The sequence below is a fragment of the Vigna angularis genome, chromosome 9 (assembly GCF_016808095.1).
Source record: "Vigna angularis cultivar LongXiaoDou No.4 chromosome 9, ASM1680809v1, whole genome shotgun sequence".
In the NCBI taxonomy this organism is placed as follows: domain Eukaryota; kingdom Viridiplantae; phylum Streptophyta; class Magnoliopsida; order Fabales; family Fabaceae; genus Vigna; species Vigna angularis.
In genome coordinates, this window is record NC_068978.1 from 7,756,919 (window position 1) to 7,778,573 (window position 21,655).

Below are 21,655 nucleotides of genomic sequence, written 5' to 3' on the forward strand. Positions count from 1 at the left end.
AGAGGAGTGTAGTGCAATAATTCAACAAAAATTACCTCCAAAGTTGAAAGACCCAGGAAGCTTTGTCATTCCATGTGAGATTGGAAATATAATGGTGGGTAAGGCATTGTGTGACCTTGGAGCAAGTATCAACTTGATGCCTTTGTCCATTTTTAAAAGGCTGGGTATTGGTGAAGTAAAGCCCACTATGATCACTCTACAATTGGCAAACCGATCAATGACTTATCCGTATGGAATTGTGGAAGATGTTCTAGTAAAGGTGGACAAATTTATTTTCCCAGCTGATTTTGTGGTTCTTGACATGGAAGAAGATGCTAAAGTCCCAATTATATTGGGAAGACCATTCTTAGCAACAGGAAGAGCATTGATAGATGTAGAACAAGGACAATTGATGTTAAGAGTGGCAGATGAAAAAGTCACATTTTCTATGACTGAAGCAGTGAAGCACAAACTTGACAGAGAGGACTCTTTCAAAGCTGAAATAATTGAGTCTCTTGTGTTGGAGGAGATAAAAGTCCATGTAAAGCAGAATCCATTAGAGAGAACTCTACTGTCAAGAATGGAAGCAAAGGAGTTGAAAAGAGAAATTAATGATGAAGAGGTGGTGAAGTGTGCTCATCAATTAGAAGTGCTGAAGCCAATATTCAATTCCACTAGAGGAATAGAAGATTTACACAAGAGTGAAGATGGAGGAGTAGAAACGTCCAAGGTGGAATTGAAACAGCTCCCTTCTCACCTTAAATACATGTTCCTTGATGAGCAAAAGCTGAATCCAGTAATTATGAGCAATGAGCTTTCCTCGACTGAAGAAGATAAACTCTTAAGGGTGCTGAGGGAGTATAAATCTGCCCTTGGGTGGAAAATTGATGATTTGCAAGGTATTAGTCCTACTGTGTGCATGCATAAAATTTATTTGGAAGAGGATTTCAAACCTGTGCGTCAACCACAAAGAAGACTCAACCCAACTATGAAGGTAGTGGTAAGGAAAGAAGTCATTAAATTGCTAGATGCGGGAATTATCTACCCAATCTCTGATAGTGAGTGGGTGAGTCCAGTTCATGTTGTACCCAAGAAAGGAGGTATGACAGTGGTGACAAATGAAAACAATGAGCTCATTCCTACAAGAAAAGTAACAGGGTGGCGAATGTTCATAGATTACCGAAGACTGAATCAAGCCACAAGAAAAAACCACTTTCCACTTCGATTCATAGATCAAATGCTGGTGAAAAGGGAAGATCACTATTGCTTAGTCATGAGTGCTATCACAGGCTTACAACCTCAACGTCTTCCAAATCCAGAGTTCACATTAGTGCGGGGTAAAGATAGATGGACCTTCTCTGCTTCTCAATGCCAAAATCCCCCTCATCATGATCCAGAACCGTCATCTCACATACCTCCAGTTCCTCGGCCTTCTACGGCTGACACTCTTGCTCATATCCAGCAGTCCCTTACTGAACTCAAAGCACAACAAATCCTACATTATCAGGAGTTCATCCAATTTAGGGACAATCAAAGTCTTCATCAGCAGAAGGTGGAACAACTCTTACAAGAAGTTCACACCAAGCTCAACTCTAGTCATCACTAATCTTGTGAGTTCTAACCCCCTGTATTTTTTTACTTTCCATACATTGGGGACTTTGTAAATATGTAGGCTTAGGGTGTTTGTATGTATGACATCTTACATTTTGCATTTTCATGTGCATTTAACGTTTATATGGAAATGTATCATTTTAGCTTTGCGTTCTATGTTTTGAACAATGATATTTTCTAAGCACATTGTGAATAGATTTTTGATTGCTTGTTGGGAAACTTCACACACTACACAGTGAGATTTGACACTAAGATACTAATGGAAGATAATATTTGGGGAAAAGATAGAAAATATTTTCTGTTAGGGTTCTATGGTGACACTCACTGCACTTGGTTACTGGAGAATTGTCTGTCAAAGTTTATATATATATATAAAAAAACAAAGAAAAAGAAAAACGAAAACAAAACAATAAATTGAGGGAATAAATTGACACCCCTTTGAGACTATATGTTACTGGGGAAGAGACACTCCTTTGAGACTGAGTGTGGCAAGTGGAAGACCCATGCTTAGTTGGCCGGTAAGTGTTTTCTAAGTGAGGAACCTAATAGAAAATCTTTTTCAGGACACTTCAATGTCAAATATTATCTGCCTTAATGTCTGGTGTCATACCTCAATTCAGTAATTGCACTTAGGGTCCCAATAAGTTAGTCATTATGCTTGAAATTTTGTGAAGTATGGGCTTGAGGAATATCATTGTTTGAACTGAACTTGAAATGAGATGGTATGTTTCCATTTAGGTTTTATATCATTCTGTGTGCATAATCATTCTGTGTTAGTTGAATTCTCTTTGCTTGAGGACAAGCAAACGTCTAAGCATGGGGTATTTTGATGTATGAGTAAATGTAATTGCATTCATGTCTTAGTTTAGGTCATTTGCATGCATAATTGCATTCATTGAAGGATTTAGTCATGGATTATCTTTGTTTCGGATTATACATTGGCATTTTGTGTTTTTATTGTAGATTGATGATTCTAAGTGCCAAAATCACAATTTGGGAAGAATTGATGTACAAGATACCAAGATGAAACTAGAGAGTTCAACAACCAAGCTGTGAACAGTCTCACAACCTGTGGATGTTGCTTCTAAATGGAGTTGCAAAACAGAAAGTTCAACAACTGTGCTGTGAAAGTTCCCACAACCTGTGGAGTAATCTGTGGATTCACGTACAACAAAGGTCTCTTCTTCTTCATCTTCTTCTGGGGAGCTTTTGGCTGCAACTTTTTGCGGAACTTTTTGCTTTTTGATTTTTCTTTTCCATTATGCAGAACTAAATTTCCTTTTGTTAGTGGATTGATGTAGTGCTTTGGATTATATTTTCTGAACCTTTTTCAATTGATGTTAAGTTCATTTTAATTATCCCAGTGTTCTATTTATGTTTTAATGTCTATTCTATGAGCAGTTTCACAGTTGGGAGATTGGGAATTGCTTGCGTTTATAAATAGAACAGATTAGATGTTGTCACAATTGGGAAATTGGGCAGGACTAGTTAGTTTGAATTGAGATATGATTGTTTTTCATGATCTTGTTGAATTTGTAATTGGCCTAAGGGATTGGGGATTCAAATTCAAGGGATATGTTTGCCTACTAAGGGATTAGGGGTAAACAAGCTCTAAATAAACTCAAGGGGATAATTATAATTTACACATCGATTGAAAAGGGGAGGAAATTATATGAAAAGGTATGAAATCAATTCTCTAACATTGTTTATATCATTTGAATTTCCATCACTTGTTTATGTTCATCATTCACTGGATAAATTTCATCACTCAAAATTAAGTAAGTTAGTAAACTGGTACTCAACTCATTCAATCCCAGAGGACGATATTTTGTTACTACAATTACGATTGGTATACTTGCCAAACGTACATCAGTATTCCTTTGAATTCAATTATGTCCCCTATTTTTTATTTGGTTTCATTAAGTCTTTGTATTTGGTAAAGTGATCTAATTTATTTTCTTTTTTCTTTAGATTGACGTTAAGGTCGTGCCTATACGTAGCTCATAGTATTTTCAATTATTTTTTTTTTGTCACATGTCAAGTCATTGTCATGCCATTTGGTAGTAGGCAATGATATTGCACATGTCCGTAAAATGTCACATGATAGTGCCTTGAATTTTATTTAGTCCATATATCTTAAATATTAATAACTCAATTGAATCTTATTTTTTTTAAAATGAAACCATGTTGTCCCTCTCCAAAATGAGACCAAATTAATAATTAAGCTTACTTGCAATTAATATATACATGTTAAAATATGTTTTTTGAATTTATATATCAAACCATTCTACTTAAATATTTAAATTAATTTTTTACACTTTTAATATCAATAAAAAAAGGGTTAAATATGTTTTTAGTCCCTAAAGTATCATGCGATTTTGGGTTTTGTCCCTCTTCCAAAGGTTTGTTAATTTTCATCCTCGTAGTTAGGAAACTCGTATTTTTAGTCCTTAAAATGTAATGACGTTAAATTTTTTTCTGAGGTGGCTAATAGTGTGCCACGTATGATGCGAGCTTTCATGAAAACTGTGTGCCACGTTTCTTGTTAAGGACTTCCTCCTCTTAATCTCTGTCTCCGATCACCGGACCGCCTTCGATCGTTGAGTTGTCCCCTCTCCCCCCGTCTGCGACTGGTGGCAAACTGTCTCCTTCTACAGCAACCAGACCAGTGCCAACATTATCATAATCTCTATCAGATTCACATTTCACATTTCAGATTCACAATGAGAAAAAAAACACAAATTTCTAAATCCCCATCCTTTTGAATCAACGTTCTACGTAATTTCAGATTCTTTTTTTTTTCTTGATTGGAATCGTTTTTACTCTGAATTCTCTCTCACCCCTCTTAAAATTGAAAATATTTACCAAAATTCACATTATCTGGGAGTTAAAGATTTTGTCTTTGAACCACAATATTTGCCAATGATCACGTTGAACTTTGGTGATGAAGAGTTCGAGGAGCATGAGGAGGTGGAGGATCACTCTAGCAACGAGGATTCACATGGAGATGGCGAGGATCTGAGAAAGAGAAGGCGCGAGTTGCTTCGTCTTCAGATTAGGGATTTGGCGACGCACACGAGGGGCATAAATTTTGATGGGCCTGGAAGACGTTGGCGGAGTACGAGGCGTTGCTGCAAACTCTGGCGGAGACCGACGGCGGAGGTAGGAGAGGAGTGCCGCCGGCGTCGAAGTCGGCGGTGAAAGCCTTGCGGACGATGAAGATTGCGTCGAAGAGTGAAACTGTGGTGTGCGTTGTATGTTTGTTTTTTATTTATCTTGAGATTATTGATATTGTTTATTTCGTCGAAGAAGAGATGTTGTTTAGGACTTGGGAGAGTGAAAGAGAGGAAGAGTGTTGAACAGAGCTTAAGGTAGCATCCATAAGTTTTTTTTGTCACTGTTTAGTTCAGTTGGTGCCTTGAAGATGAAACGTGGCACACAGTGGGCAAGTAAGGTGACATCATACGTGACACACCGTTAGCCACCTCACAGAAAATTTAACGCCGTTACATTTTAAGGATTAAAAATACGAGTTTCCTAACTACGAGGATGAAAATGAACAAACCTTTCGAAGAGGAACGAAACTCAAAATCGCATGATACTTTAGGGACTAAAAACATATTTAACCCGTAAAAAAATCCCTATTTTAAACTAATATTTTTTTAAAAAAATATTATAAATATAATATAAAATGACACTTGTAGTTTTTTAATTTCTATATTTGTCATATTAAATTCATAAATAAACTAACAAATATGTAAAATATATTAAGTTAAAAGCTATAAATGTATTTATGACATTAAAATTATAAATAAGATAACAAAGAAACTAAAGTTTTTTTAAACCTTCATATATGTTAAATTCTAAACCATAAATCCTAAATATTAATCCTAAACATTACCGTATGATATTAACCCTGACAGTTGAACATTAAACAGTTGGACAAATGGACCCCAAAGCTTTTCTCACTTGAAGATCAAACAGTTGAAGCATATCTAGAATAAGATAATCCCCACTCCTTATATAACATTCATATAATTTTAAATTTTGTAACATTATATACTTTCATTACGTTGTTTTTAATCCCTACAATATTTATATCGAATATTTAAGAAAACGCAACCTTACTTAAGAAAACACAGTTAAAAGAATTGTTATATCTTTGTCAATTCACACTTCTTACTTTGAGTACATTTAATAAGATTTATATTTAATTATTGTTTTATTTGATGAATTTATAAACTAATTTCACTAATATAAAAGTATTTGATAAAACATAACGATAATCTATTTTATGTTTTTCTAACTCAAACAGATAATTCCATTTTTGTAACTTATTGAATATTTTATTATTATTGTATTTTAGAATAATAGATCATGATAAATGTATGACTAGTATATGTATTTGATTCAACAAATATTTCAGAAATTGAGTTTACATCATGTTAAAATTTTAATAGATGATTTTGTTTATATGAATGACACGATACAGTGCATTGATTGAACAAACTTACATTGATTAATAATATATAATAATGTAATATGTTAAAAAGTTATTTTTGATGTAACATGTTATCAGAACTATTAAAAATTCACTCATGATTCGTTTTAGTGGAGTTCACGTGTCAAGAAGGGGGCTCGACACTCAGATGGTGGGCGGCAGGTGTTACCAGCTGAGCGGACGTCCGTTTTTGACGTTGGAAGGAAAACTTTGATTTTTCAGAAATCCACGCCACTCACTGTATGCAACCTTCTTCCCCAGAATTCTGAAATCTCCTCCTTCTCTCTAAATCTCCTTCATCTTCTCTTTAAGAAATCCTCACTGTTTCTTACTCCAATCATCATTCACGCACCGCATAAGCACTTCCGGCGTCAAGAGCTTCAGTTTGAACCGATCAGTCTCGGGTTCTGAACTGGTAAGTTCTTCTTCTCCTTTAGCCGTTCGTTTTCTGGCACATGCAAACCAATATTCTGGTTACATGAGTTCATAATCTCGTTCTGAGCCATTTTTGGTCTTTTGTTTAGTTTAGTTTTGGAGAATTGTTGAGCGTTGAGGGTAGAAGGACTTGTAGTAGGACGAACTGTATTCTGCCTCTGTGAACGTTCGGTCACGCTCAGAGGTAAGGGAAACTTATTAATTTAATTTGTATATTGCTTGTATTGCATGAACGTTCGTTGATTTGATGAATTAAAATGAAATATGATTGTGCTATGTTCTGATGTATGAAGTATGTGGAATTTCTATGATGTGGATGTATGAAATTATGTAGATAAATGTTGAGAAATTGAATTGAGATAAATGATTTCTAAGTATGAAAATTCCCCATGAAAATGTACGTTCGTTACTGAATGGTCTTTGACCGTTCGGTTTTTCTCTGGGACTCGTTTAAAACTAGATTCTTTCATTTGGAAGGAAATTATGTTGAGGACGAGCGTCTTCGTCTAGTACAATTTGTGTACAGGCGTTCCACTAAGAATATTCTTTTCTTGGCATTTTGATATAAATTTAAGTATGTCCATAGGTAGTAGTATAGTCGTTCGTTCTTGAATATTAATTAAATAATACCTTATATTCCAACCGCTCGTATTATTTAATGCTAGGTCTTTCACCAAACGCTCGTAATATTTAGTGCTCGGTCTTACACCAAGCGCTCATTCTCTTTTCTATAATCTATCTTGATGAAAATAGCGTTCGTCCAACTTCAATAGAGTTCTCTCTCTACCGTGCTCGGTCATTGACTGACATTCGGTTTTCTTGATTGCTAAACTCAAATAAGCTAAGTATTTATAAGTGTTCGGTTTCTTCATGTGAATTCTTCTAAGTATTATTCTTTGAATGTCTTGAAGTGTCTGTATCCATTGGTTCCGGCCTAGAGTCTTAGTACTCGGCATGGTCTTTTCGGTGTTCAGTTCGAGCTCTCAAGAGTCAGTTCATTTAATTGGCTCACTTTGTAAGTAATATTCGTTCTATTCGTTCTTGTGATATATGTTTGTACTCGGTTTCTTTCTCAACCCGATAGTAACACTCTCGGTCTTAATCTGTTCTGGAACTAGAGACCTCTCGGTCTCGCTCCAAGTGTTCGGTCTCATTCTAAGTTAGGATTGAACGTTTGGTATTTGGTATCCTTAGGGATCTTTGTACAAAGGGTTTAATTGAGATGATTAATAATGAAAGATGAATAAAATATGATATGGATGAAATGTTTTGGATTATGGACGAGAGTTCCGGGGAGGAATAACTCATGAATGTATATTGGAATTTGGTAAAGTATGAATGTGGGCATGCTAAGCTGGCGGTTCATCCTGATGGTAAGTCATGTGTGGGAACGGCAAGAGGTCCTAGTCCTTATGGTTAATTTGGACAGATAAGACTAACATCGGGTGGCAACTGTTGAGGGCATCCCAATTATTACATCACCCGGGTGCACGAACGTCGTAACTACACATATTTCATACAGTCCGGACAGTCAGTCTAGTATTAGGCTTTGCATGAACGAATGATGAATTATCTTGTTTGGTTGATTGTGTGAAATATATGTTTATACATGAATTAAATTACATAAGCTTACCCTGTGTTTCTTGTCTTGTCTGTTTTTGTACGTTCTATTGTCTTTCTGTTGCAATGATCATCCATGTGGATGTGAGCAGAAGGAGACGAGCTGTTGGAAGAGGCGCTGGAGGAAGAAAACTTAGTAGAAGTAGAAGTTAAGACCGAACAGTAGAACCGTTTGGTCAGTAGTATAGTCTGATAGTAAGGTGATCGCTCGATCACCTTTTTCCTTTGTTTTTGTATGACCGTTCGGTATGGGCTTTTGTAAACCGTTCGGTCAGGATTTGCTTATGTCGTTCGGTTTTAAATTTTCTAGTTTTTCTGTAAGGCCATTCGGCCACTAGCTATTTCTCTTTTAGTGTAAGACTGATATGTAATATTATTTAATGTGATTATTCTATTATATAGTTTTAGAGTGTATTTTTGGGATGTTACACATGTTAAAAGTCATAACATTTATACAAATAATAATTTTGGTCTCAAGTTGGAGAGACACAATATTGCATTATTTTGAAAAAGTTGGAACTAAATTAAATTAAAAAGATATATACAAAGACTAAATTGAAATCAAGACAATAACACTTGTCACTCATACTAACACTAATACGTGACATTGTCTTGCCACATAACATTACTAATGCTACGTGTCACACCAGGAACCTGACATGCAGACAATAAAAACATTTCAAAAAAGAAAAATTACAAAAAAAACACTGATTAACACATGAAATGTCATTACCATGGTTAGTATTTTTTTAAGGACTTATTTGTGATACTTTTTCAAAAGATAGGACATAAATGAAACAAAAAAAAGTTTAATAAGGACTAACTTGAAACTTTTCAATCAAAGAAACCAAGCGAGTAATTAAGCCTTGATATAACCTTGATTACCGCTACATCATCTTCTGTAGTGATAAAGGAACTTTGCCGATCATTATTGTTCTCCAACACAGTTTTTATAAAAGATTTAATTAGTAATTTGGTTATTGTATTCCTTTCAATTCAATTATGTCCCCTATTTTTTATTTGGTTCCATTAAGTCTTCGTATTTGGTAAAGTGATTCAATTAGTTTTTTTTTTCTCTTTAGATTGACGATAAGGTCATGCCTATACGTAGCTCATAGTATTTTCAATTTTTTTTTGTCATATGTGAAGTCATTGTCTTACCATTTGGTAGTAGGCAATGATATTACACATGTCCATAAAATGTTACATGTCAATGTTAGTGTCATGTGATCATGTCTTGAATTTTATTTAGTCTATATATTTGAAATATTAATAACTCAATTGAATTTCAATTTTTCTTTTTAAATTGAAACCATGTTATCCTTTCCAAAATGAGACCAAATGAATAATTAAGCTTATTTGCAGTTAATATATATATGTTAAAACATGTTTTTGGAATTTATATCAAACAATTCTATTTAAATATTTAAATTAATTTTTTACACTTTTAATATCAATAAAAAAATCCCCATTTTAAACAAATAATTTTTAAAAAAAATATTAAAAATATAAATATAAAATAACACTTGTAGTTTTTTAATTTTTATATTTGTCATATTAAATTCATAAATAAACTAAGAAATATGTAAAATATATTAAGTTAAAAGTTATAAATATATTTATGACATTAAAATTATAAATAAGCTAAAGAAATTAAAGATTTTTTAAACTTTTAAACATGAACCATATATAACCATAAACCCTAAATATTATCATGTAACATTAATCCTGACATAAAACACTATTATTACAACTATCAGTGACATGACAAAAACCTGACATATGATATAAAAAATGAATAAAATATAAAATAATATAAACAAACACGTGACATGACTATACAATATAATGAAAAAAACTTAATTGAATTATTTTTACAAATATAAAGACTTAATTGAATCAAATAAAAATTAAGATATAATTAAATCATTTAAACGCATACTAAATTACTAATTAAATTTTATGGAAACAATGAAGGTTATTTTTTACATTAATTGTAATATCAATAATATTTTCTTTAACGTGTAAACAAAATGACAAAATATAATAATAGTCAACATAAATGAAATGAAACTAAATTGGGAAATAATATTTTTTTATGACTTGATACACAAGAAAATTTTAATAAAGACTTGATTGAAAATAAACTTAATTAAACCAAAATTTAAAATAACTTAACTATTTTCAAACAAATTTAATATTTTTTACATCTAACAGCTGGTTTAACGTATACTACATTAAATATAAATTGAAAACTAAGTTATGAGCTATCAGTTAGATTAGGAAACTATTAATGTATTTCTCTTTCTACAATAATGAATTTATATAAGAGATTGTCAAACGTTTTATGGTTATAATTAGTTTCATAATTTTCTATCTCAAAAATAAATTATTCCAATCCTTTAATTAATAAATTTGTCTCTAAAAAATGTTTAACTCTTATTTTTGTCCTCCCCATCTCATTCAATTTAGTATAAATACCTTCCTCTCCTTGTGCTAATTTTCATTCTCAATTACAATAACTTTCACTCATATCCTCACTCTTTGCAATTTCTCTCAATATTTTGAACAAAACTTGTTGCAATTTCAATTCTTCCTATTTTTTCTTATATCTAGAAGACAGATTTTGGTTTATTACCATCTTCCTTTTTCTTTCCAAGTTTTTTTTTACCCTTTCTCCAAATAAGGCTTATATTTCATTTTATTCTTCAAATTAGGATTCTTCTCCCTTTCATGGTCCTCTTGGAGAACTTCAGTGCATAAAAGATACATTTTTTTTTACTCTCCAAAGTTTAGACTTCACATAAATTTCTCACTTTTGATAGAAAAAGTGCATTGAGTGCATAAACAAATTAGGAATACACTGACTTTTTATATTATGTTCTTTTTCATCTCTCAAGCAAATTTTTACAGGTTTCTGATTTTTCATTTCTACATGTTTTGGTTTATGTTAAACTATCTTGCATTATCATTTTTCATTATTATTATTATTGTTGCTATTATTATTTATTATTATTATTTATTATTTGCTATTTATTATTATTACTGTTATTTATCTCAGTTTGAGTATTGTATTTTGTATTTCTGATTAATTTTCTTGTCTTAAATTCTAGTGTTATAATGTGTGTAATTTTACTAAAAATAGTGGATACTTTACCTTTTTATTTAATTGAGTAATAATAAGGTGATATATTTTTACATTTATTTGATACACAATATAAAAATAAAATAGTCATAAAAGATGAATTTTTATATTTTTTCAAAGTAAAAAAAAATAGTATAAATGAATGTAAAAGGTTTATATATGTGAAAGTATTATTTTTCTTTCTAATTTAATATTTTTTTTTTCTAATTTAATGTTTTTCTTTCTAATTTAATGCAGCAAAATGCTAATTTATCATTTGAAACTGGTATCTACCTCACTTTTAATATATTTTTATTTTATTTATTATAATTATCAAAGCATTTTTCTTGAGTAATAATGTTTATTTTTTTTATGATTGTGCAATTTATTTCTCAAGCAAAACACTTTCTAAGGTATTTGCAGATTATTAAGTGGCCTTTATTTCTTACACAGTATGTAACCAAACTGTTCATTTTGTATCACCATTCTTTCAAAATCTGCAGTTTCAGGTTTCTTTTTACAGTAACAGTTTCAACAAGATCTGAAACCTTTTGATTTTGAAACTCTTCGAGCCCAAATAGTGAGGAGCCAGTAACCGAGCTGTCTGCTGTTTCTTCCTACAATGACCATGTTTTGCCCATTTTTTTAAAATATGCAAATTCTTTTCGGAAGGGCGAGTTTAAAGAAATTAAAAAAAAATATTGGAGTAAATTACCATTATAAAAAAATTACATATTTATAAATTTAAATTGGAAGGGCAAGACCGATATTGAGTGAGTGAGTAATGGTCAGTGCAGGGTAGGAATAGCAGCCAACTCAGTTACTGTCTCCTCATTATTTTGTTTCGAACAGTTTCAACGTTAAAAAGTTGTACGTCTGTTGCTGTTGTTTCTGCTAAAGAAAAACCAAAAGAGTGGATTTTTGAAAGGAAGAATCATGCAAAAAGAAAACCCATTTGGTTACACACTGTACTAAGGTCATATAAATTTGTGACATAGGTACCTTGAAGAGGGTTTTGCCATAATATCAAATTGCACAAACATAAAAATTTGATCTGCTCTTAGTTTTTCTTGAATGATGATTCTGTTCATCATGAGATTGGAAGGGAATATGAATGGTGGCTTCAGAGAATTGTGACATAGGCTGCACCCCAAGATTCAGATACAAGATTTCTCGAGATGATAAGGAAGTTCCCAACACAGAAGGTTTTACAAATGGTGACGAAGAGGAAAAAGCTAAACTAATGATGAGAAACATTTATCTTTATCAAAGAGGAGATTATTTAGTTCTGAGATAATTTCAGGCTTTTGGAAAGTGTTGTATTTTATATTTCAACTTTTATAATGTAAATTGTCTTATTTCCCCCACACACCTACCATTCCTTTCTTTCCAGCGTAGCAACTTTATGTTTTGACTTCACATCAAACGTATCTCCTAGTAATCAAATGAAACAAAACATGCACAGGACTTGGAAGGAAGTTAAACAGACATTAGGCTTGAATTAAGGAAAATTGTTTTCTTCTTTTTAGAAACGTCCAAACAAAGGGGCTGGTAGCTTCAAGGATAAAACCTTGACTTCCTCCGTAATGAAACTTAAGGAAAATATTAAGGGAACCAGAAGAGAAAACGTGAGGTTGGAGATGGTTGGACGAATTCTGGGAGATCTGGACAAGTAGGAGCCACCATAGAATGTTTAGATGAGTTGGAGCTGGAGTTGAGGTAGAGGAGCTAACCTTTGTCTGGATTGTATGTATACCTTGAAATAATTTATCTGTAATACGTCTTCTGATCATATAGTTGATGAATGTTGACTTCGATGCTTGACTTATGTTTCTGTCTTGCCTCTTGACTTTGTGAATGCGAATTAGATGATGTTGATGCATGTATTGATGATCTGAGATTGTGAAGAAGAGAGATCTTGATTCTCAATATGTTGTATGCTGCAAGTTTCCTCTGTAATTGATGTGTTGTTTCACGGCTAGTTCCCAAGAGAAGTGAAGGAAATGGTCTTCCTTGTGTTTTATTTCTTGTAGACGTGCAGAATCATTTTACTGCTGCCAGGAATTCCTTTTGATCGTACATACATGATGGAACCATTATGTCTAAATTTAAGTTGAATAGAAACTTTTTATATTTCATTGTGTACGTTTTCTGCCTTAAGTAAACATGGACTGCAGTTATAAGATAAGCATAGGTGGAGTACCATTTTCCTTTGTGCGGTCAAAACAGGCCAAGAGTCAACCAAGGGTTTAAATTGAGTTGGATTTGAAAAAAATATATATAATATTTTTATGCGCATTAGTTTTTAAATCGACTCATTAAGAACTCGACTCATCTGGATTGAACCCATGAGTCGAGTTGGCTCACAAATTCACCAATTTAATTTAATTATTTATTATTTTGTGTTTCAATATTATTAGTTAGCATTTTTTTATTATATTGTAGATGAAATAAAAAAAGATGTTTGAAGAGGAAAAAATCTTATAGATTTATCCATTTAAGACTCTAATATTATAGATGGACAAGTGATACAAAAATTATATCAAAAACTTATTTGTTCGCGTGTTTGTTTTTGGATTACACTTGGATTGTATGATTTTTTTTATTTATTTTGAATTGTCTTTAGAGTTAGAGTGAAATTTATTTAGATTTGAACTAAAAAAATTATAATTTTTTATTTTAAAAAACTTATAATTAAGTGAGCTAACCCATTTAATCCACTAAACCCGTGGTGGGTCGGGTTGATTTCGAATTTTTTCAACTTGCTAATAAGTGAGTCGAGTTGGGTTAGCTCACTAAGTGACCAACCCGTGATGAATCGGGCTGGGTCAAACCGAGTTGTCCATTTTGACAGCTTCTCCAGCATGATTCCTCTTTGGCAGACCTTGATTAGGTGTAACCGTAAAGGTTTATCTTTGATAAAAATTCTTGACATGTTGATGTGCAAACCCACTTTAAGGCCGTATGTCTTCTAGAGTCCTTGTTGCTACCATGTCTCCCTTCTTCTAGATTACGTTTCCAAGAGTGCTAAGCCTTGTCTTGGTATGATTTAGTTCTGAAATCTAATTAACATCTTTGAATGAACCGTGAAAATATTTATATGAATAAGATCAAGTTCATGTTAAAAAGTGAAAAATAGTAGAAAGAAAAATGAAACAAGGTTGTGTGGTTAGAGTAAATAATGAGGAAATGCAATACAGGTTAAACACACATTAAGGCTTTGTTCACTTAAGATGATTTGGGGGAGAGTGATTGAATGGATTTGAGGATAAATTTTTTGTTGTTTGTTTGAGTAGATTTGGAGCTAATTGAGAGTGGATTTGTAAGTAAAGTTTGTGAGAATTAGTGTAAGATTTGATTGATGTGAGAGATTTAAAAAATTTCTTTAATTGGTAGAAATTAAAGATTACCAAAATACCCCTAATTATTAAAATAATATAAAATAATATTTTTTAATGTTATATTTAATTGTAAAAATGTTTATAAAGAGTAAAAAATTAAAAATAATTATTAAAATTAGTTTTTAAAAAGTAAAAAAATTATAATTTTTGTTACCTTTCGCAATGAGTAAATCCGAGATTTGTATGTGTTTACATGAATATTATTTAACTTAACATCATGTTACTGTCTCAGCAACCAAATATCAAATAAGAAAACTATATCCTCTTGTATAGTTATATATCAAAAAGATTTTGTTTTAACAATATCTAAAAAGCATCATGTCAAAATCACTTTTTAAATAAATAATTTAAAATATAATTAAATCACCGAAACCACTTCTAATCAAAATCAATTGTACAGACTAGAACTTATCCAAACCAACAATGTTCTTCATTGAAATCATAATTAGGGATTTTTCACTGCATCTGTATCCAATATACTAACACGGGCAAAGATTTTCTCCCAAAAGAAAACTCTAGTAGTATTAGAAACATGAAACGTACTAAAAATAAGTGGTCATTGAAGTCTTCTTCAAGAGTTGGGTCCCCATTTCCCTATCAGCTTCGTCTTCATCATCATCCACCATGGGATGCTCGCTGTATCCTTCCAACCTCCACCATCATCAAAATCGCATCAGCCTGCAACATGCATCAGCCATGCACGAGGGAGGAAGAATGTTGGGAAATCAATTACTGCACACGCATTCTTCAAAGCTAGAACAAAATACAAGAACGTGGAACCCAATACATTATTCTCTGCATTTTTTTGAAGGAGTGGAACCGGATACTCGTGATGGAACCTAATACAACTCCATCTTCATTTTCTTCTTACCATTGGAATCGATTACCAAATTTGTGGAACCGAATACACGCCCATGAACCACCTCTTCTTCAAGTGTCACTGCTTCAGTAAACTTCATCTTCATCCATCAAGCTGTCCTCAACATCAAGCTTCAATCAATCCCGTTCTTCGTCTTGAATGGTTGTGCCAATGGCAGAGAATAACGCCAGCTAGGGCTACAAGCGCTGCACACCGAAAGTGCAAAGTTAACAAAATTATGAGGGCACACACGTAATTTGCAAATAAATCAGCGCAAATCTCCTTGTTTCAACAAGATGAAAAAAATAGCCCTATCTTACAAATCATTGCATTTCACCGCTCGCAAATTCGCACAGACGAACACCTTCTCACTCTCAATTCATTGCTCGCATTCGGCTTTGAATAGTAAAATCTGTTCAAGCGAACACTGCCTAAAAGAGCAAATGACTTTATGTTTGTGAATTGGAAGTTAAATGATTAAGTAAATTGATGGACAAAATATTAGTGGAAAGACCATCATACCCTTACTTTGTTGTTTCTCTTCCACATATTATTAAAGTGTTTTAAAGGGTCTGATTAATTAGTTAACAATATACATGAAATATTTTATTATCGTTAATTAAATTTTGTGTTAGCTATAATTTAGGTATTATTATAATTTATGTAGATTTATGGAATTATCATTCTTTTAATAGATAAAAAATTATAAGATCTTGTATGTATATGGTACATTATTATTTGAAATAATATATCAAAATTATTCTTTAAACCTTTTTATATGATATCAGAGTAAAACACTACACCCTCTACAATATAGAAATTGGTGCTTCTTTATTTTATTGAATATTTATGATGCCTCCTTTCTATAAAAAACAATTAGAGAAACATGATTATGGGACTTCGGCTGCTTTTAAGGGTCATACTTCTATTGCTACCAGATTTGTGACCAAGACATGAATATCTAACTTTTAATCTAACTCCACCAGGCATGACAAATTCAATTGGAATGAAGGTTTGCAATTTAAAAAAGACTCTATATGGATTAAAACAATATCCAAGAACATGGTTTGGAAGGTTTACTAAGTTTATGAAGGCTTTTGGCTATAGATAACTCTGATTACACCTTATTTTTTAAAGGTTTAAACCCATTAGTTGTCCCTATTTATGTGGGTTTTTCCCAGTTTGATCTCTTACTTATTAGAATCCCCAATTGAGTTCTTAAAAGTGCTAATTTGAGTCAATTGAACCCTTGCCGTTAAATTTAGTTAATGGGGTTAAGTTTTTGTACAAGTGGGAGGTTGATGTGTAATTTTTTGAAATGTGGCATGTTGGTGTCAGAGTAATGTGCTTGTGAACCTCTCTGATTGTTTTTTCCAATTTTTCATATAGTCACTAGAGATCATCACACTCCATCACCTCCTTTGTAGTGCCAGTGATGCTCGTCTCCCCACCACCAATGCAAACCCTCGCGCCACCGTAAGAAGAAGCCATCGCGAGTTTCGTCAGCGCCACCGTGAAATCTCGAAACTTGTTGCGCAAAAACTCCAAAATCACAGCGTCACCATGAGCATCATCGCGAAACGAAGCTCCTCGCTTCATCTCCTTTATCGCGAAACACTTTCTCGCAACCTGCAAAACCTGAAACACAGAAAGCCCCAAATCTCTTCGCACCAGAAACCCTAAATTGCGACTTCACTCATCTTCCAAATTGAATCCCAATACTTTACATTCCAAATTCCTCTTAGATTTTTATTCTCAAATTGAATCCCAAATTCAGTTTTATTGAACCCTAAATCCCTTTTTCAGAAATCCATATTTTTTCTCAACTTGAAAAAGAGCATAGTCATGTTTTCTCGGTGCCAACCACAACTTCGAGCATGAGTGGCTTGTAATCAGCAGATTTGTAGTTTTTGGCATTGTGATATAAGCGGGAGTTACTGTAAGCAACACTCGTGGTTGTTTGGAGAAGATGAAGAATTGGGCACGAAGAGACCATTTAGATTAGAATTGATTTTTTTTTTCAAGTTGAGAAAAACTATGTTTTTGGCCTCTCTAAAAACTTTAGTTTCAGTCCTACAATTGTTTTTCAAAAATTCGTATTATTATAATTTTACAAGTTGTCAAATTCCACGTTTCAACTCTCACCATGCCACGTGTTCAAAAATTGACACTTCACCTTCTCATTTGTGCAAAAACTTAACCCCGTTAACTAAATTTAACGGCAGTGGCTCAATTGACTCAAATTAGCACTTTTAAGAACTCAATTGGGGATTCTAATAAGTCGGGGATCAAACTAGAAAAAATCCACATAAATAGGGACAACTAAAGAGTTTAAACCTTTTTTAAAAGAGGAAAAGGAAAAATTACAACTTTGATTATATATGTAGATTATTATATATGTGGATGACAGATTGTTACATGAAATGATCAAGATGAGATTTTTAGTTTACAATAATACCTTGTATTTGAATTTTAAGATGAAACAACTTGGAAACCTCAAATATTTTTTGGATATTGAAGTAGCTAAATCAAAACATACCCAAAAAAATATATTATTGACTTACTATCGAAAACTTGACTGCTTAAAAGAGTAAACCATTTAATATACCAATTGAACAAAATTATAAACTTTTTTAATATTCAAATTCAACAACCATAATACCAAATACTAGTAGGAAAATTAATTTATTTATCCTATACACATTCATATATTATACTTATGAGTGTGAATGTTGTTAATCAATGCATCGTTTTGTATAAATGCTTAGGTCCATTCTTAGAAAATATATTTGTTTTTAAATCATGAAAATTTTGAAAGTAAAAAAATATATTAAATAGACAGGTTGAAAAATAATATAAAATCTTCTTCTAAATATTTACTTTTGTATGAGGAATCGTATAACTTAAAGGGAGTAAAAACAATTAGCAAAATCTAGTGCCACTTTTAAAATTTTTCTATAAACAAGAAAGTTTCTTCATCTAAATAACAAAGACAATGTATTACGTAAATCAATGAACTTCATGTTTACACGCGTCTATCTGCATGTTTAGACGCGTCTCTCTGCATGTTTACACGTGTCTCTCTTTGTTATTTGCCTCCATTGTGTATATATAGGGCTCTGCTCTCTCTGTTAATGATATCTTTTCTCTTCTACATAGTATTTCTTTATGGTTGATGAAGGCAGTGAGAAGAACACAGAATTTAATGGTGAAGTTTGTGTTTGAAGAAATTCAAATTCCTCAGAACATCAGTCACTGGTAAATTTTCGTGCTCTTCCTCCGTATGCTTTAGTATGAAGAGCATAGTTTTAAGAAAAAACTTCTCTATTCTTTATACCAAACGATTCTATTTGTGTAAGTAACTTTGACATTCCACTAACACATAGTTACACACTCTACTTTATATTTCATAACAATTCATGTCTTTTATTTTTAAATTATAAAATTAAAATGAATATACATATCAATTTAACTATTTAAAGTAAATAAAAATTAGGAAAAACATGTACATGTGTTTCAAGTACTATATTTAATTTGAGTTTCAATTAGTATTTAACGTAGTAACATATTAATTTAGTTTGAATTTAATACTACTTTAGAGAAAATTGAAACAATTTCACTGATTCATAGTTTTATTGGTAAACGTTCATCTTTAATTTTGAAATAAACATTTACATATCTTATGTTTTAATAAATAATATTTATCTTTTTTTATATTTTAAATAAAATAACACCTCCTTTCTTTATTTTATTTAAAAATATTATATTAACTATAGTTTAAATATAAAACACACTACACCATTTTATTTCATAGCTTAAACAACACATAACAACGGCTAAAAATCATTATCTAAAAAAATTATAATTATCTAAATGTCATGACTCAAAAATCATTATTTAAAATAAAAGTCATTATCTAAACAACGGTGAATAATTTATATCACATTTTAAAAATCGTGAGCAATTTAAACATTTAAAAGTGAGTAGTTTATTTATACCACGGATTTGAAAATGTTGGTAGTTTAAACCATATAATTAAAATTGTGAAAATTTTAACTTAAAATTATTTAACATTACTATCACTAGGTCTAATAATAAATAAATTATAGCAGGATGCACAATTATTCCTCAGGATTATTCCCTAGCGTAGTCCGGCTTTTAATAATTAAATTTTATTTAAAAACATTAAACTTTTTTAAGACTTAAGCAATTAGGAATCTAACCACGACAACCTCGTTACCCATTTAATTGAAATGACCAGCATTGTTTGTTGATATTTTCTTCTTTACTGTTGCAGACATTGTGAAAACAATCTTGAAAATATTCTTGAAAATGCACGAGTGTGTTTGAAAGAAGCCTTAAGAGCATATGCAGAAGCAGACCTATGAAATGGCTGAGAATACAATTCATGTGGTGATGATTCCATGGTCTGCCTTTGGCCACTTGATCCCATTTTTCCAACTTTCCATAGCCTTGGCCAAATCTGGTGTTCATGTCTCCTTCATATCAACGCCCAAAAACATTCAAAGGCTTCCTAAAGTTCCTTCAAATTTAGCCCATTTGATTGATCTGGTGCAACTTCCTTTGCCATCACTAGATAAAGACCTCTTGCCAGAAGGTGCTGAGGCCACTGTGGACATTCCATTTGAAAAAATTCAATACTTGAAGTTGGCATATGATAATCTGCAACATGCTGTGAAGCAATTTGTGGGCAATCAGTTACCAGATTGGATAATTTGTGACTTTTGTCAGCACTGGATCACAGACATTGCTCAAGAGCATCAGGTGAAGTTAATCTACTTTTCTGTTTACTCGGCTTCTACAATGGCATTCTTGGGACCACCAGGCACAAGAAAAGCTCCCGTATCTCCAGAAAGTTTAACAGTACCACCACAATGGCTGACATTTCCCTCATCAGTGGCTCTTCAAAGACATGAGGCAAGTGCTTTTTGTGCTAATCACTACGAGGAAAATGCTTCAGGGATAGGGGACTTAGAAAGGTTTGCAAAAGTATTCAGTGCCTCCAAAGCTATAATATTTCGTAGTTGCTACGAGATTGAAGGAGACTATTTGAATGCATTTCAGAAATTAGCTGGGAAGCCTGTGATTCCCATAGGTTTATTACCTGTAGAGAGAGGAAATGTTGAAGGGGTTAGGGGTGAGACATTTGAGTGGCTTGATAGACAAGCATGCAGATCAGTTTTATTTGTAGGGTTTGGCAGTGAGTGCAAGCTGAGCAAGGATCAAGTTTTTGAGATAGCTTATGGAGTTGAGGAGTCTAAATTGCCATTTTTATGGGCACTCAGAAAACCAAGTTGGGCAAACAATGATGAAAATTCTTTACCTTTTGGTTTCATTGAAAGGACATCTAAGAGAGGAATTGTTTGCATGGGATGGATACCACAACAGGAAATATTGGCACATCCGTGTATTGGGGGGTCTTTGTTTCACTCTGGCTGGGGTTCTGCCATTGAAACCTTGCAGTTTGGTCATACACTAGTTTTGTTACCCTTCATTGCAGATCAACCTCTTAATGCAAGGTTTTTGGTTGAAAAGGGTCTAGCCATTGAAGTTAAACGAAATGCAGATGGGTCATTCAGTAGAAATGACATTGCCACATCTATTAAACAAGCTATGGTATTGGAGGAAGGGAAGAATATCAGAGCTAATACAGGAGAAGCTGCTACAATTGTAGGAAACAGGAAGCTGCACCAAGATCATTACATAGCTGCATTTGTTCAGTTTCTTAAGAAATGAATCCAGAAGAAAATATGAAGTTGAAGAGAATCATTAAGGCTTTTTGAGTTTAGGGCTTAACAGTTTGTTAATCCTATTCTTTAGAGCAGTGTCACATAGGCTTAGCATTTTTCTTATCTATTGATTTAATTTTTGTTTTCTATCTAAGGCTATTTATAAAAGCAAAAAACTTGTATTCTGAATTCAGCAAACACTCTCTATTGTTGTAGTTTTTTAATATTCCAAAAGTCCAATTCCACATGCCATAGTGCACTCTTTTTCAAATGGTTTATATATCTCTACATTCCTTATATCCTCAAAATGAATAATAAAAGTCATGGTGCTTATATGTAGAAGGTTAAAGCATGAGATAAAAATATAATTGTCTT

The 21,655-nt window shown here is 32.5% G+C and overlaps 1 protein-coding gene across 1 annotated transcript; it reads left to right on the forward strand.

Moving 5' to 3' along the window:
* The first annotated feature begins 12,866 nt into the window (after positions 1 to 12,866).
* Positions 12,867 to 21,478, forward strand: LOC108321585 (putative UDP-rhamnose:rhamnosyltransferase 1). Its single transcript, XM_017553383.2, has 3 exons — positions 12,867 to 12,989; positions 18,690 to 18,788; positions 19,828 to 21,478. The coding sequence occupies exon 3, from the start codon at positions 19,899 to 19,901 to the stop codon at positions 21,285 to 21,287; it is 1,389 nt and encodes a 462-aa protein (XP_017408872.1). The 5' UTR covers positions 12,867 to 12,989; positions 18,690 to 18,788; positions 19,828 to 19,898; the 3' UTR covers positions 21,288 to 21,478.
* The last annotated feature ends 177 nt before the right edge of the window (positions 21,479 to 21,655 follow it).

Coding starts and splice junctions, on each gene's coding strand:
- LOC108321585 (XM_017553383.2), top strand. CDS start 19,899: ATGCAGAAGCAGACCTATGAAATGGCTGAGAATACAATTCATGTGGTG.